The 26,221-nt window shown below is 34.3% G+C and overlaps 2 protein-coding genes across 6 annotated transcripts; both read right to left on the minus strand.

The window, feature by feature from the left end:
- Positions 1 to 12,716: 12,716 nt before the first annotated feature.
- Positions 12,717 to 14,827, minus strand: LOC116018911. 2 transcript variants are annotated; one of them, XM_031258951.1, is made up of 2 exons: positions 14,666 to 14,827; positions 12,717 to 14,290 (listed from the first exon to the last, which is right to left on the minus strand). In XM_031258951.1, the coding sequence occupies exon 2, from the start codon at positions 14,145 to 14,147 to the stop codon at positions 13,098 to 13,100; it is 1,050 nt and encodes a 349-aa protein (XP_031114811.1). In that variant the 5' UTR covers positions 14,148 to 14,290; positions 14,666 to 14,827; the 3' UTR covers positions 12,717 to 13,097. The 2 variants fall into 2 exon arrangements, with proteins under 2 accessions (XP_031114811.1, XP_031114810.1); XM_031258950.1 differs by having other exon boundaries at positions 12,717 to 14,312.
- A 6,622-nt stretch (positions 14,828 to 21,449) lies between these two features.
- On the minus strand, positions 21,450 to 23,063 carry LOC116020747 (LOB domain-containing protein 37-like). Of its 4 annotated transcripts, none has more exons than XM_031261264.1 (3): positions 22,730 to 22,872; positions 22,478 to 22,590; positions 21,450 to 21,973 (listed from the first exon to the last, which is right to left on the minus strand). In XM_031261264.1, the coding sequence occupies exons 2-3, from the start codon at positions 22,563 to 22,565 to the stop codon at positions 21,528 to 21,530; spliced, it is 534 nt and encodes a 177-aa protein (XP_031117124.1). In that variant the 5' UTR covers positions 22,566 to 22,590; positions 22,730 to 22,872; the 3' UTR covers positions 21,450 to 21,527. The 4 variants fall into 4 exon arrangements, with proteins under 4 accessions (XP_031117124.1, XP_031117125.1, XP_031117123.1 ...); XM_031261265.1 differs by having other exon boundaries at positions 22,456 to 22,590; XM_031261263.1 differs by having other exon boundaries at positions 22,478 to 22,577; positions 22,730 to 22,867.
- Positions 23,064 to 26,221: the final 3,158 nt, after the last annotated feature.

Raw genomic sequence — 26,221 nt, forward strand, 5'->3', positions numbered from 1 at the left:
ATATATATATATATATATATATATATATATATATATATATATATATATATATATATATATATATATATATATATGAACGAATTAATGAAATATTATTATATTACTAGTAGTTCTCCTAATACATGTAACTAATTTGAGTCTACCACTTAGGAACTTCTTGATTGCTTAGTAAGGTCATGTCACACGTTTACCAATATTGAAAATATTAAAGTTGATAGATGGCCAAGGCCATGGACATTTCTCAGGTCTCCCGTTGGCTCAAACAAGCTCGATACCCCGATCATCTATGTCAGGATACATGCATACTAACTAGATCAATATACCGATGGAAAATACTCCATACATTCTGTATTCCACTATCACATGATCTGAATTTTTTCTATTTTGAACATCTGTGTATAAACACAACAAAGTTTTGATACACAACTCAATTAGTTGACTAACATGTTTTTTTGGCAGCAATAGTATGTTGCATTGAATTCCACCAAGGGCAACAGGTATATATGAATTCGTTTCATTATGCATACACAATGTACACAACATAGCTTTTTTTTTTTTGAAAACTACACAACATAGCTTTTGCGCGCAACTTAATTAGTTGACGAATTCAAAGCAAAGTTGACAAGACATCCAGCTTATCCAACAACTCGACTATACATACTCAAAACCTACCACCAAAGATTTAGGGCAAAACCCCTTAGACAACCCACAATGCATAGGACATACGTAGTACACACATTGTTTAATGTGTTTGTTACTTGTTAGTAGTAGGTTGCAGCATCCAATTTAAGGTGAGGCACCCACTTGAACAGGACCTTTGATGCTATGTATTCTCTTCCACACTCATAACTCATAATTCAAACCACGATTAAAAACACTATATCTTGTCGGTGCATAATTAAACAAAATAACTAACACAAGCTAATTAAGCATAATAATTAGCTAACAAATTTATGTACATGAAAAAAACAGGAATATAAATATAAAATTAAATACAATATAATGTCAGTGTTGCATGCATGGGATATAAAACAAAGAACAGTAAGTAGTAGAGTACAAGGTTTTCTCATTTTCTTTGTGATTTGGTGTTCCCATTGGTAGAGCATCATCATATATTGTGTCGAATATTTGTGGAATAGATTCTAAAGTGGTGAATCTGCAGCCACAAAATTTTCATCTGATCTCTTCCCCAAGAAGGTGCTGTCAAAAGTGGCATCATATCTTCCCCACTTTTATGAGTACTGTTTTCCCAGTTTCTCTTTGGCCCTTTGCTCTCTTTGTGAATCTAAATCTTTCTTGGGTTTTTATTTCTTAAGATAACATTACTACTGGCAACAAACTTAGATTAATCACCCCAACTGGCATATATATGCCAAAAGTATTCTGAAAGATAAATTTCTTAGATTTTGTATTGATCACAACATCTATTCAATAAGTTACATGGTTAGAAAATCCGATGATTTTCAATCTATCACTAGATATATCATGGTATAATTCTTTTGTAATTTTAAATTTTTTACCATGAGTTGTTGAAAATAAGGGGAACATGTTGACTAACAACTAACCAGCTAGTAAAAAATAGTTAGTACCGTCGACCAGTGATCGGTAATAATAATGGGTATTTTTCTGATCAAAACTCTAAATTTATTTTTTAGCTTCGCGCCAAAATTGTACACTTTTACGAATAAAGGAATCAATTTAAACTCAAATCTAATCTTCAATGTTTGTAGGAAGAATCAAACCCTTACCATGACGTTTAAGGTAGCACAAGTATGATATTAAGAGGGTTTCTCATCTATTAGACATTTTAGATCACTCCAAGTGGTCAAAAATCAGGGAAAATGCTGATAATCTGACCAACCACTAAAAAAGTTGCCAATATTACCCACACAATCAATGATTAGTAATTCTAGCTAATGTCTTTTTTTTTTTTCAAATCTTTTAAGTGGTAAAAAATATTAATAAAACATTATCATTCTTAATTGATCGAAAACCCTAAATTTCAACATAGTGTTTAATGATTGTGGGTGTAAATTAAAGTGAATTAACGTTTACTTTTTGATGGGTCAAGTTGAAGTGATATCATATTTATGTTTGTTTTGTGAACATATTAAACAAATTAGGAGTGACGATAATCATAAACAGCATATGGTGATCTGGTCTGAGGAACAATTATTGTGTCCGGGCATTGAAACAGGAGTTTAAGTTAAACATAATTAGGGAATCTTAATTATTTTTTGGATGAATTATTGAGCAGCAAACTAAAATACAAAGCAAGAAAGTTGGGTGCTGAAGTCCAGGGACAGTGAATGAGATCACGGGTGGTATTATGAAACTAATGACAGGGACTAACTACGCACTAATTACATTAGTTTAATTAATGAATTAATTTAATGATCTTCTCGGATAGCGACAACAATGATGACACACATGGGTTTTCCCCGGAATCTGTGAACTAGTGCTACTGTACCAAGTACTAATAATTGAATAAAAATGGGTTTACGTACAGTGCATTATATTTTATTTGTTTGGCATTTTAAAAAGAGTAAATTGCACTTTTGGTCCTCTGACTATAGCACCCCTATTAATTTCAACACCTGACTTTTAAAAGCAACGAATTGATCCTCTAACTATGCAATTTTTAACGAATTCGGTCCTTCCGGCCAAATCAGAGGCCAAATTAGGCCGGAATTCCCTAACCCTTCTCCGGTGACAATTTACTGAGGGCAGAACGGTCATTCTATAATGTAAAAAGGGGAAGCACAAAACAAAAAAAAATTACGCCTAATTTCCCCCAAATGTATCCGTCGAATTAGGGCAAAACGCAATCCCAATACAGTTTTGCCCCAATTTGCAATACTCAACACAAACAGCAAACTATCTACTGGGCGACGAACTCTCCTCGGCTAATTCGTCTGGGCAGGAGCAAAGAAGAAGGGAGAAAGCTAGGGTTCTGACTGGGCGTGGAGGCATAGTTCGTCTCGGCTAATTCGTCGTGGAGGCATAGTTCGTCTTCTTCGACTGGGCGTCCTCTCAATCAACGATGCGGAAATCATCAGCAGCGCTTGGAACGGGTTCTGACCAATTTACGACACAACTAAGTAAGTAAAAATTTGAAATTGTGATACTATTTGCTATTTGTGTTGAGTATTGTGTGTAGAGTAGAATGATAGTAAAGCATATCTAGGGTTTTGCGTGTGGTTTATATATGAATAAAGAATGACAGTAAAGTAAAGCATATATGTTCTGTGGGGGACCATTTTGTTTGAACTTTTGTCATATTTTAGTGTGTTTGGGCAGGGGGGGACCACTATGTTTTAACTTTTGTGATAATGTCATGTGCATCTACTGTGATTAGGAAGCTTTTATGTATATATTTACTGGTTTTTGTTTTATGGGGACCACTTTGTTGAATCTTGCATGTTAAAATTTGCTTTACAGGAGATGGAGTTGGTCCATTTACAGTTATCCTTTTCCATAATGGGATAATAAATAGGGTTGGTGAAGTGAAATATATGGGTGGTGATTATGAATTGTATGAGAGAATGGAAGCAAAAGAATTGTGTTTAGATGGGTTGAAGGCTAGGATAAAGGAGTTAGGGTATTCTGATGTAGGAGTACTGATTTATTGTTTTTGGAATGAAAGACTAAAGTTACTACAGTCAGACAATGATGTTGTAAGGTTATTGAATGAGGATAACCCGGGAAAGTACTTAGAGCTTTGGGTAGAAACACTAGATGAACTAGACTTGGTTGATGCAAATATGGAAGTAGTTGACACAGATAGTGATTGGGAAAGGGAGGTTGAAGTTGAATTTATGGGGGTAGATCATGAGGTTGGTCCAGAGGTTGATGAGGAGCTTAAACCTGACCAAGAAGAAGACAGTAGAGTTCAAACAGTAGCTAGAAAAAAGGTTATCACTCAAAATTTTGATGGCATCGACTATTCTGATGAGGAGTCACTAGTGGATTCTGATGCAAGTGATGGTGAGGGGAAGTGGCCTGTATTTAGACCTACAACAGACATGAAAGACCCCCAATTCACTTTAGGCATGACCTTTTCAACAAAAAATCAGTTTAGAGAAGCTGTGCAGAACTATGCTTTCAATAATGGCAAAGAAATTAAAACGTTGAAAAATGACAGCGTGAGATGCATTGTTAAGTGTACACATGAGGGTTGCCCATGGAGAATAGGACTGAGGAAAGTACTGAACTCATCATCATGGAGGATTTTAAACATGAATGATGAACATGAAGGCTGTTTTTGGGTTTGGGAAAACAAAATGGTGAAATCAACTGTTGTTGCTAAGAGGTGGGCAACTGAATTAAAAGACCACCCTGATTGGATGATGAGGAAGTTCAAGGATAAGGTGTGCAGTAAAGAGGGATTTTATGTTAGTGATCAACAAGCCTATAGGGCAATCTGGAAGGCTAGGAAGTTAAGATTGAGCAATGAGGAGGACAATTTCAAGAGGATATGGAGTTACTGTGCAGAAGTTGAAAGAACAAACCCTAGAACAACATGTCTTGTGCAAACAATTCCCTCTGGTGATCAAAGTGGGCATGACAGATTTTTGAGAATGTATGTTTGTTGGGCAGCTTGCAAGCAGGGATTCAAACACTGTAGAGGACTGATAGGTGTAGATGGCTGTCACCTTAGAGGTGCAACTGGTGGGATGATTTTGACTGCTGTAAGTGTAGATGCAAATGACAGTGTATTTCCAATAGCATATGCTATTGTAGAAGGAGAGAAAAGGGAGTCTTGGAAGTGGTTCCTAACACTGTTGAAAGATGATTTGGAGATCACACCAAGTAGGGAGGATGAAATCTGTTTCATTAGTGACAAACAGAAGGGGTTACTTCCAGCTTTTGGTGAGGTGCTATCAGGTGTTCAGCACAGATTCTGTGTTAGACACTTGCATGCGAATATGAAGGTAGCTGGTTTCCAGGGTAGGGCAATTAAGGATTGTCTATGGGCTTGTGCTAGGGCAACCACTGTTAATACTTTCAATGCAGCCCTAATCAAGATGAGGGGATTAGATGAGGATGCATACCAATGGCTAGGGGATAAGAGTCCAACTGAATGGTCCAGATCACACTTCTCTACAAACACAAGATGTGACATGCTGGTCAACAACATATGTGAGTCATGGAATTCTAAGTTGTTGGATGCAAGAGACAAACCAATCATAGACTGCTTAGAGGTTATAAGGAAACAATTGATGTCTAGATTTTACGACCAAAGACAGAAAGCAGCAGAATGGAAGAGTTTGATATGCCCTACCATTGTGAAGAAGTTGAAACCAATTGAGAAGGAGGCTGCAGGGTACTTGGCCACACAATGTGATCACTTCAAATTTGAGGTTGGACAGCTTTATGGGGATCAACACGAAGTTGATTTGGAAAGGAAAGAATGTTCTTGTAGGAAGTGGCAACTAAGTGGGATTCCATGCAAGCACGCACTATGTGCAATTTGGAAGAAATATGGCAAGGGTGCAGTGTTTGATTACGTCCATCCCTGTTACTCAAAGCAAACTTATCTGGAAATATATAGTGGAACTATCAACCCCATGGCAGGTCCTCCTGAGTGGCCTGTGTGTGACAGGGCCCCCCATTGCCACCTGTATATTCTGCCAAGGTAATTGTTACTTTCCACCTGTATATTCTGCCAATGTGTAATACCATAATATTTATAAGTTTTTGTTCCTATGCAGGTTGGGAGGCCAAAGAAACTGAGGAAAAAATCAGCAGATGAATTGAGTCAAGATGGCCTGAGAGTTTGTAGAAAGCATATTCCACTCCATTGCTCTGTGTGTAAAGAATCTGGACACAATAGCAGAAAATGTCCTTCAAATCCTAATAAAAAGGTAAACGAGGATTAGTAGTTTGGTTTTTCTTTGTTTGTAATGTTTAAGAGCTATTGTTACTTCTTTTTTTCCAGTTGAAGCCTAAAAAGAAGGTCATATATTCCACCAACCAAATTCCCAGCCACTTACCTTCAGGTTCAAGACAGCAGCAGCAGTATGGCAGCAGCAGTGGATTTGGAGAACAACAGCAGCAGTTTGACAGCAGTGGAATTGGAGCACAGCAGCAGCAGGTTGACATCAGTGCCTTTGGAGCACAGCAGCAGCAGGTGGACAGCAGTGCATTTGGAGAGACTGAGCAGCAGTATGATAGCACTCAAGAGCAGCAGCAGCAGCAAGAAGAACTAGGATCCTCCAGCAGCCAATTGAAGTCTAAGATGGGAACCAAGGTCAAGCAGTCCAACCGCAAGAAGCCATATTACACAAGGAGCAAGACTGTGTTCAAGTCCAAGTTCTTTGGCAACAAGGGTGACCCAATAGACCTTGAATGACTTCATTCCAACTTTGGTTATTTTTTTGAACTTTGGTTAAAGGAAAACAGATGACCTTGATGGTAGATGGAAAACAGATGATTTGAAAACTTTATTTTGCAAAACAGTGTACTCATGGTGATGTAATGCTGGATAATGCAAAACAATGTAGTGATGGTGATGTAATGCTGGTGTATGTAGTGATGGTTAATGCAAAAGTATGGTGTTTTGAAAGCTAACCATTTATATTTGTACATTGAAAGCTACCAAAACTTACAATGCACAAACAAACCATTTATATTTGTATTTGAATGCTACCAAATCACCAAAACATATATTACCAAATCTCACCACCATTCATAAATCACCAAAACATCCAAATTCATACATTAGAAATACAACATACATTAGCAGCCCTACAAAAATTACAAATAGAAACCATAGTTTGGATCAATTTCATTACATAAACCTACAAGTAACAAATACTACAAAAATTACAATTAACACTACTACAACTTTGTAAAGCCAGTAGCACACTTTGGCATCATTTTTATCCCCTTTAATCTTCATATTCAATTTTCGTATCTCTTCATCTTGTTTGTTGATGCGTTTTAGCAGCCCCGGAATTATTCGCTTTGACCGATAGCACATTGGCGGATCATACCAATCAATAAATCCACATCCCACCTTCCTCTGGATCAAATTGAAACGGAATTTCATCAATTAGCTTCAAACACACACAAAAACATAACAAAATTTACGAAAACAAAATTACCCTAAACCCGAAAAAAACCTGTACAAAATTGAACTTACATTACCACCGGGGCATTGCCAAAACCTACGCCCTGGATTTTCAGTTGTCCATGAAGTTCGAATTTTGAGTTGCTCCCCACATCTACAATGGACAATTGGAAACCTTTCCCCAAATTCGTAGTACTCACTTCCTACATTAGATGAACAAGACGAATAGGAATTGGACATACCCGGACGATTACGAATTAGACGAACAAGATGGAATTAGCAGATTAAGAATTCTCTTCCTCCTTCTCTTCTTTCTTCTCTTCTTTCTTCTCTGCTTTCTTCTCTTCCGCCGTCGCAAAATACACCGCATTCGTCTTATAATATTAGGAAATAGTATTTTGATTTTGAGAAATTAAATTTACATTATAGAATGACCGTTCTGCCCTCAGTAAATTGTCACCGGAGAAGGGTTAGGGAATTCCGGCCTAATTTGGCCTCTGATTTGGCCGGAAGGACCGAATTCGTTAAAAATTGCATAGTTAGAGGATCAATTCGTTGCTTTTAAAAGTCAGGTGTTGAAATTAATAAGGGTGCTATAGTCAGAGGACCAAAAGTGCAATTTACTCTTTTAAAAATTTAAAAAAATGAAATTTTAATTTAAGTTACCCCAATATAATTATTTTGATGTTATGAAAAAGTTCACCACTGTTATTTACTTTGAATTAAATTTATATTGTAACCCTAGTTAGTAAAAATTACAAGAAGATAAAGTAGACTAAATTATTCAAAATTCTTAGTTATTTGTGATATAGATTTAATTACTCAAGGGAAAATGACAGTTTTATTTCATTAATTACTCGATCCATGAATTACTACCCTACACAAATATTCCATCTCACTTGTGTAAAGTGATAATTTTAGTCCACAACTAACAAATTATGTTAATATTAATAATGCATTATAAATTTATAAGTTATTGAGGGAAACCTTAATAATTTTTTTATTTATTTGTATTACATAATTAATTAATCATTGAATTTGACAGTAGACACTTTTTTTTTTTTTGCAATTAGAGCGTAGCTAAAAATTAACATTGTACTTCAAATTCTTAAATTATTGAAAGACATATTAGTCATTTCATAGTTTTTAAATTCCCTCAACTAAATCCTCATATATACCGATTCTCTTTATTTGTAATAAAGAATTACTAGTTTTCTAAGATTATAAACATGTATCTACTTAGCTTTAGTTTCAAAGTTAAATGTCAATTTACTGGTTAGAAAATGAATTTATCTTTCTAAATAATCAAGGTGATATTTATATACTTGGTTTCATATTTATTAATGTAATATATGACCAGTATGTATTATTTGTAATATTTTTGTTTCTTATATATTTGTATCATATTTATATATTAGTGTTTCTTACATATTTATATATAAACATTACATTTTCATTTTGACTAAACTTATCTGTGAGACAGTCTAACATAAATTTTTATCCTTGTGTGTTAAAAGATCAACTTTATATATATGTGCTCAGGCTCAAACTTTGTGAATACAATCTGAACCAAATTCAAATTAGTGGCGTAACTTGTAAAGGTGTTATTTGAAAATAAATAAATAAATATGAAACAGGGTAGGCTAGGGAATGCATGCCATGAGGCTCAGAATTTGGGATAAGTAAAGCACGAGTACACTGATGAGCTCTCTTCCCCAGTACACATGAATATTGTTAAACCCTAATCTGCCAACTTTCTTCTGCTTTGTCTTCTACCTCGAGCTCTATGCTTAAACCCTAATCTGCCACCCTGCCCTCAGGCACTTAAATTCTATTCTTAGCAGTGTAGTCTAGTCTTGTAGATACATGTTTTCAGGTGTAACAGTATCACAGTATGTATATAATGTGTATGGTTAACCAGTATTATATTAATTTAAGCCAAGAATCTTATAGCATATAGTTCTATAAATTAGATTCTCTATATAAGAAATTTTTATATATATCAAATCTTATTTCCTTGTATATAAAAAAGATGTATTAAGTAAAAATAGTGTTTTCAGGGTATTTTGTTGACTCTTTTCACCTCCCTGCCATATGCATCTTTCTATAACAAATTGTATTTGTATTTAGTGTTTTCTCGACATGCCTCCACTGAGACTCAAACCTACCCCTTTCATGTGGGAGTGCAACCGGGTGACACTCGACCACAACATCTTGAAGGTTAGAATTATTTTAATTAATTGTTTATTTGGATAAGTAATGCTATTATTGGAAAACAAACGCTGACAGAAACGTCACACTTTTTTTGGGAACTGTAATTTATACGGGTACGGAAAATTGATGGATTTTCATTTTGTTAAACTTCATAACGTACATAGGTCATCATGCTACGAGGAACTAAGAAAGCGATCACTCCATGCTATGATTCTTGATTTTATAAAATTATTATTATTATTATTATTATTATTAGGGCATCACTAATCTTTCGTCTTTTATCTACCGATTTCTTCCACATCACCATATAATAACATCTCATATTTTCTCTTCAATCCGTCTTATTTTTCTTCTCTTTTTTTTTAAACGGCTTGATTTAGTTTTTTTTAATAAAAAAAATTATATATATAATGATATAAGAGCTGTATTATACAATATTTTGGTAAAAAATAATCTTTTCTAACTGTTACCCTATACATGCATCCACAATATATTTTATTGTCTTTTTCAATAATAATAATAATGTATAGACATTATATATTGAAGTACTATATAAGTTATTTTCTAAACTATAAATATCAAATTTATAAAAATAGTTTACATTATTATTATTATTATTATTATTATTATTATTATTATTATTATTATTATTATTATCAACTTAATTGTATGAAAATAATAAAAAAAAAATTATTGTATTTACAAGTGATGGTTTTTTGATTGAGTAATTAATATGTGAGGAGTAGGGTAGAAGCTAGGTAGGAATAATGGTGCGATGCGAAATAGCTAATACTCTCTCTCTCTCTTCCCAAGAGAAATAGCTAATACTCTTTTGGTCATTTGGACAATTACAAGTTTATACATGTTTCTACCTTTTGAACTATGTATTTCAACTTAGAATTGGATGTTTTTCAACTTAGAAATGAATAGATAATTTCCTTCCTTTTATAGGCCTTCTAGGATAGTTGAAAGTCCCCATGCTCACCCGCAACATTCTAGGTTGTGTTGTTCACCCTGCAACATTGGTCAATCATTATACTATAGACCATGATTCACCTTATAAGATGAACTACTAACATAATATTTATTTTTAGTATACTAATATTTATTTTTAATACATTAAATATTTTTTACTAAAAATTTATTCCGTACTACTTAAAAATTAACATTCAATACATTTAATACAATCTTAAATAGTGACGGTTAGTTTTCGTCACCCACCCAAGAAGAGAGAGTCGCTTTGTATACTCAACACAATACGACAAGCGTAAACTCGTGGGAGTCGTGGCAACCACATTAAACATAGGATTATAGCCTTATAGGACCAACGAGGACAAGAATTACCTTAAAAAATATCTAGTTCTTGGTAGGGTCCACTCACCAATATCAAATCCTTATCGATAAAAATTAGGTTCGAAGGGATTGATGATCATGAATGAGTTTGCGTCACACATTCCCTTCTAGACCACACCCGTGTCAAGAATACATTGTCAATCTTCAAATTAATTTGATATTAAAATCTTTTGATTAAAAAAAAAAGGTTAAAAGTTCGATCGTGTAAAAAAAATTACTCCATGAGTCTCCCAACACATAAAATAAGACAACCTCGTCAAATACAAAAGTTATTCTCTATTCACTCAGTCATCCCTTCCTGAGTTTCACCGAGAATTTCAGACTTATTCCGTGAACCATCGCTCTTCATACCTAACATGGACTAAAAAAACAAGAAATATAAAAAGGTGGTTGACAGACAAACATCTGTTATTGGATCCTTAGTGGAAAACTGGAAAGTTGATGATCAAAACAAGGGATCCTAACCAATTTGGGATTGATTAATGGTTCATCAAGTTGGATGGGCTTATCTTACTTTCCACGTTAATCACATTTATGGGAAGATTATTAAGATTATCTCTTAGCATAATTAGTGCAACAAATCTTGATAATGGAGGAAGATGCTTACCTCGTCACCAATATTGCTTCTGCTTCTTCCTCCATTGGTGTTGGGGCCGGGGCTCTTGACTTCTTTCAGGCCGGTATCAAACATGGCATCGGGAGAACACAGAAGATCAAGCTTCTATACACGAGGAGAAAGAAACAGATTACATGAACCTAGGCCACGCCAATGTCTGAGAAGAGCAAAGGCCTCGAGACAGAAGACACTTCCGCCAGCAGAACAATCTGTCGTTCATGAAAATTGGCATTCATCAGCTCCTGCTCGAAACAGGAAAATGCAGTGACAGAAAACAAGGGAAACGACACCAAGTGTCGTGAGAATCCAAGCCAAAAGGGAACACAACAACAGGTAATGGGAGATTAATCGGAGATTTTCTAACAACTGAACCGCAAACATGTAAAAAATCAAGAATTATGGTTTGGTTGGCACAGCTCCTAAAATGCATGTCAATTAATAAATGAATGAAAATCACTAGAAGGAGATGTCGGGGTAAGAGTATTACAACTTACGCAGGTTTGGAAGTTTCTTGCCGAAAGCACTCATTCCATTATGGCTTAATAAGATCCAAGAGAAGAGGGGTCTCTACTCTCTACACATTTATTATCTTAGATCCAATAGAAGGATTTCTTTCCAAACCTAATCTAACTTGTAAAAGCAAATGCATAAGAACAGAAATCATTAATATAGATGATTTCCAAAGTAATCCGTCATAACTACTGAAAACGGTAGAATATAAATATGTAAAGAGGGCTGAAACACAAACAAGCCTGAATTCCATGTCAATCAAGCCTGTCGTGTTCTGATCTCTTGCTTGTAAAGTGGCATCCATTTCCTATAAAGCATTTCAAGACTTTGGCAATGATCAAACCAATATCCGTTTCCTAGAAACAGAATTAGAAAGCAGCCACACTCAGCACTCCAGAAATATTATGTGATGTCAAGTAGTGATACAAGGAATGAAACTAAAAGCACTAATGAATCAGCATTATTACCTTAATAACCTGATGATCGACATACTCTTCATAGAATGTCAAGTAGGCTTCCCATAAAAATTAGTAAAATTTGCTTAGATTTTTATTACTTATGAAGCCACTTAGAAACTACTCTGTACTTTAATTGCTAAATATGCACTATGGAACATCAAAGTAGATTTTTTAAATTGAATATATTACCTTATTAAAAGTCGCTATTATCTAAGTTCAGAAACATTAGTAGCAAGAACTTGGTGCTGTTGTGAAATGTGAGCACTCAAGCGTGTGAGTATGTGCATTTCTATTTGGAGCCATGCAATTGAAGAAAAGTTTCCAACTGGGAAATAGAACATAAGGTTTGAGAAAAAAGGAGAGCGTTTTATACTGAAAAAAGACAACACAGACAGATATAATAGGATCAAAAGAACACGTTTTTCTTGTCCAGCACGCTGATAAAATAGCTATTGTTTTCTTCTGAGAATAAAGTTTAAGGGAACAGACAAGAGAAACAAATGCAGTATAGTCTGTATATGTAAATATTGAGTTTTATTCTTCACAAACAATGAAGATCAACAACAAGAAGATATTGGCTGAGGAAGCCCACTGAGAACAATTTGTAACAGCTGAAATAATCTTATAGGTATTAAGATCTCCATACTTTATGAGGTAAATCCCCAATCATATAATCAGCTCTGAGATGTATATACAACCTAAAAGCTTTGATCCAAAACTTTTCATGGTTTGGAACCATGTATATGCCTTGCTATTTGCTTGGTTAACTGCCGGTTTCTGTGACACTGTTAGATTGGCTAACGAAGGCTGAAGTCATCACTTGAGATGGACTTAAAGGCAGAGTATGGTGGAATGTTGCACAGACAAATCTTTATGATGTGTGCAAGCGAACCTTCTCAAGTTGTATTGGCCAATCTTCTCCAAGTATACGAGGATTTAACTCCATTGCCACACGGAAGTCCTCCATTGAAATGGAAGGAGATTCCTTCATCTTTTGAATATATCTGACGTTTGTTATCCCATTTAAAATAGGTACAGCTTGATGCTGGACAACCTTGTGCCGTGACTTTGAAGCAGCTAAAGCCATGCAAGGTTTTATCAGTCTCTTCATGTAACCATCCAGCCCGTTGTTTAACAAGTTAACACAATCAGTTGAGATCTTCAAGCCCTCTGCTTCCAACTTCTGTTCCAACCTTTTCTTGAGGGAGCTGGTATCGGGCAACTCTCCGGTGCTGTGGCAGGTCTCTCTGTTAGGGAAAGAAGCTGATCCATGAAGTAATACCTTCTTCGTCGCCCTTGCAATCATTGAGACACCAAAGGGAGCTGTGACAGGGCTTTTACTGTAAATCCCCGGACTGCCAGCCTGTTCAACCTCTTCTCCATCTTCAACAGAAGTCACTTCAACAGGATGCCTGCTACCCAAGGATAACAGCTCAGTAGCACTTTGCTGCTCTTGAACTTTTGGAGCAGAATCTTCACAAATAGCAGTATGAGTCTTAACATGAGGCCCCAAAGGGCTCGGTCGGTCTAGGAACTTGCGATCACGAAAGGTATGAGTCCTCCCTTTTCTAGGAGACAGAGGAAACACATCCCTGCACAGTGACTGAATACTGCTGCCTTGACACCCATCCGGCACTTTCACATTCAAAGAAGCTAGCATTTTGTTGTCTTTCGTCGGGGGAGTGTCGGCAAAACTAGCATTTTTTATAAGCGCTCGGATGAGTGCATTATGAAGGCAGATGTTCTCTCTCCCCAGCATACTAACACACAGCTTATCAAATTCCAATTTGTTAACCTTTAATCGAATAAATCTCGACAACAGGCTAAAGTACATCCCCGCTTTCTGTTTACCAATCTTCCTTACAATCTGAAGCTTCAGCTCGCCAGTGTTGATTCGGGGACAACGCCGAGCTCCCGGCATTTTGCCTCCAAAATTTCGTTTTCACTGACCAACCAAACAGTTAAAAGGCCATAAATTCCAACGACTCCATAGCCGCTCTTTTTCAACCCTAGCTCATAATTGTCTCCATCTCCAAAGTCAATCTCTTACAGCAAAACCTCTGCCTATACAACACAAAATCAAATTCTGCAGGGAAATGCACAAAGCCCAGGCAGAATATAAACTCATGTCATCATCAAATCACTTCAACTATTCAATTAACTCAACCAATTCCTTAACCAATAAGCAATTAAGCAAAAAACATCACACTCCCATACAAAATCAAAATTCAATTTTTTAAGAAAAAAAAAAAAAGAATCCAAGAAAGAACTGATCCAATGCTAATACAGAAGTTTAATTAACCCCAAGCGAAAACTTCCACTTAAAAGCTCAAATCTTTGCGTCAAACATTGATTGAAAAATTAAACACATCGAACTCGGGCAAATAGATGATAGATTCAAGCAGAAAAGAATAGTGAAAGCAAAAGAGGAACACTTACCTCAGCCAATGGAGCTTCAGAAATCAACAAATTTGGGGAACACGAAGTTGGATCAGTAAGATGATCGAAGCGCGAGAGAGAAAGGTTAGGGCTTGAAAGCGGTGGCGTTTCCGAAGCTTCTGCTTCTGGTCATTAGTCAAAGGGCAACCTTTTTCTTTTTAAATTTGTGCTCTTCGGTGAATCGGTAGTGATTGGTCAATACTCACTGAGGTAGTCTCAGCTTCTTGTATCTATTTTGATAACGACTTGCTTCAATCCACTCTTTCATTTCTCTATTTTTTATTCCTACTTTCTGTTTCCTAATTTACAAATTATTACCCCTCAGTCAATAAGTGACGAATTGAAAGACTATGATTCTCATGTAGTGTGTGATAGGGTTATAAGCAATCATTATTGTATAATTGTATGAATCAGGGTCCTAGTATTGTCAAAGCGGGTTGGCCCGTCCCATTAAATCCGTCCCACTGCGGGCCTAATTTCTGACGGGCTATTGCGAGCCATCCCGTTAGGCCCGCGAGCTAGAGTTCATGCAACCCTAGTCCGTCCCGCGCGGATTGGCGGGCCCCGCGGGCCGGCCCACGTGCTTTGACTTTTTTTTTTTATTCTTTTATTTTTTTTTATATATATTCACAGTATTGTGAATATATATAGTGCAGGTTCGCAAGTCTTAGCGGGTTAAGCCCGTTAGGCCAGCTCTTTCGCATGCCATCTTTTTTGTAACCCTAACCCGCCCCCCTGTGGGGCGGGGGCGGGTCAACCCATGGGCTTCGACCCATTTTGACGGTACTAGTCCACACAACTGTGTGAACCATAAATAAAAAAATACATTTTTAATATACTAAAAGTACATTATTTAGAGTATATTATTTAAGTACTAAAAGTATATTATTTTATATATACTATGAAATAATGTACTTTCAGTACAAAAATAATGTACTTTTAGTATAATAATAATGCACCTTGTATTCATGGTTCACACAGCTATGTGCACCATGGTCCACACAATAATTTGTTGGTTACAAGTCTGAAGTTAATCCTATGGAATTTACAAGTGCACCGTCTGATCTCAAGAGAATTTATATGTGTACTTTTCGATCTTAGGAGGATCTATATGTGCACTTTTTGATCTCAAGGGAGCTTACTACTTACTACTGTACTTACCGACCTCACTAGTGTATTTTCTGACCCGAGTAGTACATGCATATTTACCGGTCACATTATTAGTAGTAGACATCCCATTCGTCCTATCAAAAGACCTCATGATCGCGCCTATTAGTAATTTAGTATACATCTCGGTTGCGCCTACCAGTAGACATTCCGATCGCGCCTATCAGTAGATCTCCTGGTCGCCTTGTTAATAGACTTCTCGACCAGCCTCATCAAAAACCACACAACAGTCACCAAGCGTCTCATTATGTGGTTAGGCTTTTAAGGGCATTTCGCAAGCATAGCTTCACCGCCCAATCCCCCATAGGACACATGGAGGAGCAATCGACATGTGTCCCCTCTCTGTATAAAGGGCATTTGTTGTACTTTGTAGGGGGGTTGCCTCTCCCAATTCTTACCTCGCTCCAGTTGGAGCCTCCTCAACCTCGTGCAATCGGACTCTTAGTTGACCTCCCAGTCACACCACTCACCTTTAGTTAGTTTCCCAACTGGATCATTCTATCCTTAGTTAACTTTCCACTCACGTTTCTCCTACTTATATTTCAATAGAACATAGCGTTGTAGCTCGAAAATTGTACTATTCAACATTTATAGTGGATTTTGGCCTAGTCCAACCCAAAAAGTCTCGTGACTTTTCCCTTTCTGAATTTTCACGTAAAGTGTTTTATCTTGTTATTCCATTTGTACTACTCATCCTAACTATACAAACTAACCCGAATTAATTTGCATTATATTAACAAGACAAAAACTTGTGAGACCGTCTCACCATGAGACAGGCCGGGTCAAGATGCAAATGTAACACTTATATGTACAAATGTCATACTTATATGCTCAAATGTAATACTAATTAGGAATAAAACTTTTGTTACTTATAAGGGTAAATGTAATACTTTTAAGGGAAAATACAATACTTTTACATTTGATTTAAAAGTATTACATTTTTCCTCGAAAGTATTATATTTGCCCTTATAAGTAAGAGGCACTTGTCAACATTACTTATTATGAAAAATGTATTACTTTTTCTCTTATAAGTAACAAAAATTGTATTCTTGATTAGTGTTATATTTGAGCATATAAGTATGACATTTGCACATATAAGTATGTTATTTGCATGGTGCTTTGACCCGACCCGACCCGTCTCACGAATAAGGATCCGTGAGACGGTCTCACACAAGTGTGACTCTTGCTCTTTATTATATTTAGTAGATTTAAGAGTCAACTCATGTGTAGTCTGAGTTAAGTCAAAAAGAAGTTAAAGTCTAAGTTTTTTGTGTAGTTATTTATTATCTGCATATATGTAATATTCAAATTTCGCTGAACAAAAAACATAATGATATATTGAATAAAAATTTAATATTAAATGCCTTACATTATTTATATAGCAAACCAAGTAATTTGGGATAGTGGATAAGTGAAATGCAAATACAAATGTAAAATTATTGAAGGTTTAATAGGTATGATAGACTACTAATATTATATTTTCCTCCAAAATTTTACTCCAATGTTGACCTTTTGACCTAGCAATATGATTCTTTATATTCATGGGATGTCCATCCCATGATCCCATCAAGTAGTAAGCAGCAAATGTAATAGAGGAATTTGACATTACTTTTAACTTCTTTTTTTTTTTTGGTGAGAGGGAGGGACCTAAGGTCCCAGGGATTAGCGGAGCCTACAATTTGTTACACACGAAGCATCACGAGGAAGCAAATCAGCCAGACCATCCGGCGGTCGGTCTAGGATCGTTGTACCCCACAGCGTGTTCTGACCCATGTTCGTCAGGAAGTCAGCACATTGATTACCCTCACAAAAGATATCAACCACCTCGATCTTTTGGAATTGACTCAAAAGAAGCTTGCAATTCACAACTAAAGTGTTGAGTTCTGATGATGCATCATATCAGCTTTCTTGAGGATGACTTGAGCCATGGCTTCCGAGTCTGTTTCGGGATGCATCAGTTTTATTAATAATCACTTAATCTCATATCATAAAGCCATATTTAACATTAATGTGAATTTTCTGGACAAAACTCAATTGATCAACCAATCAAAATAAGATTTTATGTTTAGCTTTGATAGTAGCTGCAAAGTACAAGTTCATTCTCCACCTGTCTTCCAAGCATGAGTGGCGTGGTTTATCTATTTGCCAATAATTACTGTGTGGGCCACGGTCCAAAAACATATAAAGTACATTGTTCTAACTTATAAAAAATACATTATTCTAACACACAATACATTATCTTAACTCATAAAATACATTATTTTATCATAGAAATTTCATTATTTTTACACATAAAGTACATTATATATTATTTTAGCACATAAAGTATATTATTCTAACTCATAAAATATATTATCTTACTTAAAAAATTTCATTATTTAACACATATAAAATACATTATTCTAACTCATAAAATACATTATTTAACTCTAGAATGTTCATTATCCTGATACGCACACGAAATAAGAATTTTTTTAAAATTTTTTTACATCAAAACAATATCATTTTGAACCGTAATCCACACAACTTTCATGCACAATAATTTGCCCCTATTTGCCTCCTCCAGGAGCAATGAATCTAAAAAAGGTAGGCATCAAATATTAATTATGAAGTATAACAATTTGAAACCATCATGTGATATTATATCCACTTTCGGCTATATTTCCTTATTTGCCAACTTGCTTTGCAACTTGCGGTTTACCTATAATTAGACCAAATCAAATGTCTTTTCCACCTACTCCCCACACCTTATGGAGCATATTATAATTCAATTTCCCTGTCTTTAAAAATAAACTTGCAACCACCAGCAATATGATAATTAAGAAAAAAAAAACCTAACAGATAATACTAGTTTTCCTATATAAAAGGTCACCGAATCATCACCATGATTTAACTCTTCACATTCATGTCCAATGTGGAGATCCTTAAAGTAAGAGCTTTTGCTTTTAAAAAATCAAGAGATTATAATAGAAATATAAAATTCAAAGAAATGATAAGGATTTATATATGAATATTATTAATGCAATTCATGAGTTGGTAAGGATGAATTGAAATTACCACTTGTAATATATATATTCAGTAAAAATTAAATTTTTGTGCGAATTAGATAACACTCCAGATAAAATTAAATCGCTTATATCAGCTGATTGCTCGAGAGTTGGGGCTCATCAGGTATGGTGGGGGCTGGCGAGTTGTTTGCGTAAGATCCAAGAAGATAGCCTACCTCTATAACTCTATTATCTCGTCCACTTCATGCCCCATATGCCTTTTTGTTTAATTGTTCCTAACCTATACATTATACCCATTATTAATTTCTATTTTACATAATTAATATTATCTTCACATCATTTCCCTATCAACTCGACGGATAAATCATCAACATGTTACTTTAATAATCTTATCTTAGCAACACACTTTTTCGCATTAGTTGATAAACTCAATAAAATTAATGCAATGCAACACCATGGATATGATTGAATATTATACATTAAGGACTTGAGGTAAGATGTCCTGTCACACCTCTATGCACAACCCAAAAGCCACCTCTATCTACAACTATACAAGTCACTTTCTACCGACTAATGTTTATCCGCCGACTCTTAAAGACAGCGTTTGGAATCTCAACAGTTTGGAGCAAACCGTTGAGTTACCAAATGGTTTTTTGACGTTTTGACTTTTGGTCAAAACACCAAAAATGGCGGATCCGTCAAAGTTTTAACGAATCCGCCATTTACCAAACATAGTCTATGTCTGTAAGAGGGTATATACGTTCTACGGAGTATTATTTTTAATGTATTTTTTAAAAATAATATACATAATTCAAAATTTGTGAATTAATTTTATATTACGAGTTTATATGAGCATAATCTGAATTAGTTTTATAGTGATGAAAATATGTGATGACATATGCAAAAGAAGAAGAAGAAGAAGAAGAAGAAGTCATATTCAACGTAATCTAGATAATCCCATAATGCACCAGTCAAAATACACAAAAGAGTTTTCCAAAATAGGTGACCGAGTACGTGAAACATGATTCTCATACTTAATATCACGAGTTCAATTTTTTCCAACATCCTTTCTTTTGAACTTATTTATAAGGTATTTCTAATGTGATTTATGAATTTTACGCACTATAAAAGTTTGTCTAATACATATTTGTAAATAGTGAAGATAGATTTTTGTCATCACTAAAAACAATACATGGAACTATGGAAGAGTCGTTGTTGGCCAACTTGCCATGCAAAGCTAAGAGAGTACTTAAGAGAAATAATAATTTAGTAGGCTAATAATTCACTCTTAATTGCATGTTTTGACATAATCACTTAATAAATTTCTCCCGACCGTTCCAGTTCCCGTGGGACAGGAATCTAGATTATATACCATGGACGTCGTACGATTCATTATGCACAAGATCTCGAGGTGGTAAAGCACTGCTTTTCTTACCAAAGTCAAAGGAATACGTGTATTCAACAGCTAACACAACCGCTCCAAACCCTTATCTAAATCAACCTATTTTAGTGGTTTCAATGGTAACTAGATCGCTAAGAATTTCAACCAAATTACCTTTTATATAAAGTCAAAGATTTATATCGCTTAATGATAACGTTATTGAGATTTAACTTAATGATGACAAATAATTATTTACACCCTAAACGTGAAGATCAAAGCACCTTACGCGTCGTTTGGTTGGACGACAAAAAATATGAGAGAAATGAATTATAACTTGGTGAGAAAAGAATAAGGTAGGTAGAAGTTAAGACCTTGTGATTTAGTAGCACTTGATTGCATTCTCATATGGAATGGGTGGATTCGAGTCTCATTGGAGACGATATTGACCAATAAAAGGAAGGAATTATTCCGTAGAATTGTAATTTTCTCCAACTTTTATCTCTGTGACTAGTTGAGCTGCACATGCAAGCATTTTATAGTATTATTAAATGTTTGTTCTAAAAAATAATGTTGTTTAAACTCTTTGATTTACTAGAAAATTCAAAGTCGTTACATGAAAGTATATTTTGAGTAAAAAATTTAGCATTCCCTTGCTTAGGTGAAATGGTGGGATCCTTGTTTGATTTTTTTAATATCATCCTTCCTTAGTACTGGGACGCGCATATATCAAAAGCTCAGTGTGCAATTTGAATGAGATGGATTTTTTATTTAAAATTCCAAATGAGTTTACACAAAATTGGAGCCAAAAAGGGAAAAAGTTTAATATGGAAAAGTTTTCTATCAAGATAATGGAATTTAGTGAAATTTCTTTTGTATCGTACAAGAAACGACTTTCATATGTGAATGTGCTCCCGAGAAACATATGGTACTCTATTCCATTACATACATGGATTGGGTAAAAGAATCAGACCCCGTCTCTCTTGAAATCTTGAATATGTCAATAATTGTACTAATCCACATATGTCTCTCTCCCATCAATCGGTATAAAATTAACAAACATCTCTCATAAACAATCAAACTTAAAACATTGTTAGTTAATATTTAAGCTTTTCATATTTATAAATGGGCTCTTTATATGATTAAAGTTATTATTAATTTAAATAAAATAACATGTTAGTATCTACTGTTATCCAAAACATGTGGGTAAAAAAAAAAAAAAAAAGGAAAATTCTGGGTAAAGATTTTCATAAAAAATACTCCGTACTAAGTATACATCCGATGAAAAACAAAATTAATAAGAAATTAATCAAAACAAGTTGAGTAGCTTAGGTTCTACTCCTCCTTGATCTCCAATCCCAAACCCACCTTCGAAGCAAGTAGTAGTAGTGGTAATCGATTCCTCGGAGTTCATCGACAGTGTCCGCGGCGGCCACCGTTGTTTCCCCGGCAACGGTGTATGACTAGCCTGAAAGCCAGGCGTTAGACTGAGATCAAGATCGGCCGCCACCTTTAATCCTTTTGAAGATCCGTCCGGCAAGTTTGACAGTTTCTGCGCCGTGCAGTCGGAACCCTCGTCGCCGTCCGCTACTCCGCCGAGAAACTCCGGGATCGGCCGTAACTCGCCGCCGCGGAGCACGGTTTCCACGGCGGCCTGGCAAACGTGCCACTTCCCACTCCCTAGCAGCCCCACCGCCCCGTTCACTGGGTTCACCGTCCTCCCGGCGGCTTCATACAACAAGGATTGAAACAGCGCTGCCCATTCATCAAACCTACATTAGATTTACCATTCAAGAAACCGAAGAACAAACTAAACGCAACTTAATAACCAGAATGTTACAAATTCGACCATAATCCATTGACTGATTTGAACTAATCAACTACTGTCAATATATGTTGACAAAGTCACAAGGTCAAATATATTCCTTACATACCCTCTGACAGTGATTACAGGATTTTCTTGTAATTCTAGAAAACAACTTTAACTAATCAAGAAATCGAAGAACAAACTCAAAGCAGCTTAATAACCAAAATATTACAAGTTCGACCAGAATCTATTGACTGATCTTTTTTTTGAAAACCATAAGGTAAGATATATTAATGCAAAAGGGAGGGACTACGTCCCAGTACAAAATCTCAGAAAACGAAAAAGCCAAAGAGACTAGAGTATGAGCAACAACGTTTACTGATCTGGTAATCAAACTAATCTGGCATTGGTCAAAAGTGGCCATTAAAACCTTGCAATTTTCCATAGCATACCCAACGTACGAACGGAAGGATGACTGCGGCGATGATAGGCCTGAACATAATTGGGAGCAATCCGTGAAGAGCTGGACGTGCGACACATCTATTGACTGATCTGAATTAATCAGCTACGGTCAATATATGTTGCCAAGGTCACAAAGTCAAATATATTCGTTATGTACCCTCAGACAGTAGTTACTAGTCATCCTAAAAAACAACTTTAACTAATCATCATTCTATAAGCTCAAATTAATTAATGAAACTTACAAGGCCTTTGGTTCTCCGGGACGGCGGAGATGAAGGACAAGAGGCCGGCGCGGCCAAAGAACTTGGCAACGAAGATGGTGGCGTTGCCCTGAGCGTCGGCGCTCTGTATCCAGTGTAAGCAGGGCCTGAGAATACAGGTGTCGCTGCATCCTTTTCTAAGAACTCGACACCCATTGCAACTCATTATATATATATTTCTTCGATCTGATCTGCAGATTAATTGACCCTTCTGATGGAGTAAGTGTAAGGACTATATATGTGTGTGAGGAATATATGTTACCAGATCATGAAGAAAGATGAAGAGGAAAAGATCGATTAGACCGACAAGAAACTGCTAATCTTCAGCTCTAAGAAACAGAAACTTAATTGGGAATAATATATATAGTAAACATGTAGTAAAAAAAGAAAGAGAAGAAATTTAGGGTGGTGTATTCAATCATGACTTTTATAGATTTTTAAAGACTTTTATCAACTTTAAAAGTTTGGCGTCTACCGGTATTTGATTCAGACTTTTCAAAACTCTTTAAAAGTATACTGGTATTCGATTCAGACTTTTATAGAGTATTTAAAAGTCTACTGGTATTCAAAAAGTTAATAACTTTCATTGACTCTGTCAGAATAGAACTTCTGTAGACTTTTTCTTCATTAATATAAATAGAAGAAATCCGACCCTCAAACCCCAAACTTTTCAAGATTCTCAGAAATCTAAAAATAGTTTCCTATTCAGTAAGTTAATTCAAGTGCCGAAGATGCAACAGTTCGACACCGCTACTCAGCAACGAAGCAAAGATAAGAACAACACTTCAATATTTCCGTCACAAAAACCAGATTTACTCATCAAATATCATTCGATAAAATCAGTGCATGCACTCACAAAAATTTTATGCTGCAACCAGCAGCAGAAATTTTAGTTGCTGCTGGTTGCAGCATAATTATTTTAAAAATTTATAAATTAAAATTATATTTAATTAATATAATTATGTTCATTAATTATTAATATATGTATTTATGTTAAGTTGAATTTTTTGCGAAATTATTATTTATTTATAGTTGTTATAAATGGGAGATGTTCATCAATCCCAATCAAAGGTAATTGTACTAAATATTTTAATTTGTACTTTTTCTTTATGTATAATATACTCTATTTTTTTGATAACTAATATTTATTTTTAATTTTTTATAATGCATTAATTTATTTATGATTTATAAAAGTATATTTTTGTAAGAAAATTATTAATAATATATTAATAGAAGTTATGGAATGTTTGTAAGGGTGTATTCAATTTAGAGTTTTAATGACTTTTGTATACTTTTTAATATGAAAAAGTTTTTAAAAGTTTATAAATGTTTGTTGTACGGATATTTATTGATAAAAGTTTAGGAAAGTTTACAAAAATTTTACAAAAGTTAATTAAAATCCATCATTTTAAAAGTATTTGAAAGTATTTAAAAGTCGTGATTGAATACACCCCCTAAGTTTTGAGAGAATAACGAGGTAGGGTTGTTTATAACGAGAAGTTAGGAGTTATATATTATGCATGAGTTTTAAAAAAAAATACTTTGCTACTAATTGATACAAGTTTCTTTTAATTTAAAAGGCAAATGAGATGATACAATTTTTTATTTTTATTTTTTTGAAAATATACAATTTTCTTTTAATTTTATTACCTTTATAATTTTACTTGGCATGAATACGATTCTATTAAACTTGTAGCCTGACTACAAACTCAAGATTACTGGTATATTGTTTGAGCTTGAGGTCAACAAGGTATGAAAATAGGTTAGACCGGCCCCCTTCATAAGGGTCTACGACTTGGCTTTTTTTGAATTTGACCTGGCCTAGTCTATTTAATAAAAAGGTCATGTTTAGACCTATTTAAAAGCTTGTTTAGCTAAATAGGCTCAGGCCTATATATACAACTTACAAAGTCTAGCCTTCAAGCTTATAGGCTTGACCTATTTAACTAATATTATATTTATATTATATTTTATATTTATACTACACTAGTATTTTCACTCGTGCAGTGCACTGATTGGATTTATTATAATATTTTAAGAATTTTTAGATCAATATATAATTATATAAATTATAACATCAAATATTATATAGTGCAATTGAAAATATGGTTTGGATCGATTATGTTTTGTGATGTTATCCTTACTTGAATTTGATCAAATAATTGTTGAATTAATAGCTAATGTGTATATGTAAGCATCCAATACTAAAACTTTAGGGATCTTAATTTATACATCAGTGTTCAAAATTTGTATAACTTGGGCAAATGTGTTCTTTGAAAAAAAAACAAAGAAAAAGTGTCAAATTGGCCCCCTAAATCATTTTGATAGTGCAATTAGGTCCCCTAAGTAAAAAAGAAAAAAAAAAAAACTCCATTCGCATCCCCTAAACCTGTAAAATAGTGCAATTGAGTCCAAATAAATTAAACCTGTATAGCAAGTTAAGTCTTTCACATTTCGACACGTGTCACTTTTTTAAAAAAAATTATTTTTTAAAAAACTTTTTATTTTTTAATTAAATTATTAAAGCAAATGAAAAAATAAATAAAGTATTTAAAAAAATCTTAGCAACCACGAACTTTCCAGCAAGACTCAATCTCATGACCTCGTATATGAGAGAGTCACTGCATACCATCTGAGCATAAGGTGTTTAGCACATACTTATTGACTTAATTTAACAAAAATAATAGTCTAATACTAAATCAATAATAAGGCAATATATACTTGAGAAATTATTTTAGATATTAATTCATTATAAATTTTTTATTTGATATTAGAGTTGGTAAGTTAAAGATAGGAGCAGACGAGCAGTGCGTGGTTGGGTAAAAATCTATACTATTAATAAAAACAAAATCCTCTATTTTAACTTTCCGTCTAAAATACTCCTATATTATTAAAGTTTGCTAAATATTGTAAAATATGTTAATACAATTCTTATTCGTACTACAATTGTATATTAAAATTGTTAATATAATTTATAATACAATATATTTTTCATACTTTCCTATTCGTTATAATAATTACAATTAAATTATTTATCTTTTCCCCCATATTTATTTTATCTATACTATTAATAAATAAAAAAAAAAAAGCAAAATCATCTATTTTAACTTTCTGCACAAAACACTCCTATACTATTTAATATTGTAAAATATGGTAATACAATTCTTATACTATTAATATTAAGGTTGGTCATTGGATTTTTTATATAATAATTATAATTAATTCATTCAGATATGGATGAGGGAAAAAAGTTAAGAATATAGTGAAAATGAATATACTTAAGGTATAAAAATATAATTGCATAGATATTAGTATAATTGTCTAATAATAATTATTTAATAATTATCATGGTAAATAAGTTAAACATGGGTCGTTAAATTTATTTTTATAATAACTATAATTAAATTATTTTATGCTTTTCTTCACATATTTATTTTAGTAATAATATAATTACATAAATTATATTATTCAATT

Source organism: Ipomoea triloba, chromosome 5 (assembly GCF_003576645.1).
Source record: "Ipomoea triloba cultivar NCNSP0323 chromosome 5, ASM357664v1".
Lineage (NCBI taxonomy): Eukaryota > Viridiplantae > Streptophyta > Magnoliopsida > Solanales > Convolvulaceae > Ipomoea > Ipomoea triloba.

Coding starts and splice junctions, on each gene's coding strand:
- LOC116020747 (XM_031261262.1), bottom strand. CDS start 22,913: ATGAGTTGCAATGGGTGTCGAGTTCTTAGAAAAGGATGCAGCGACACC. Junction 21,974..22,729: donor CCCGGAGAACCAAAGGCCTT/GTAAGTTTCATT, acceptor ATGAATGGGCAG/CGCTGTTTCAATCCTTGTTG.
- LOC116018911 (XM_031258951.1), bottom strand. CDS start 14,147: ATGCCGGGAGCTCGGCGTTGTCCCCGAATCAACACTGGCGAGCTGAAG.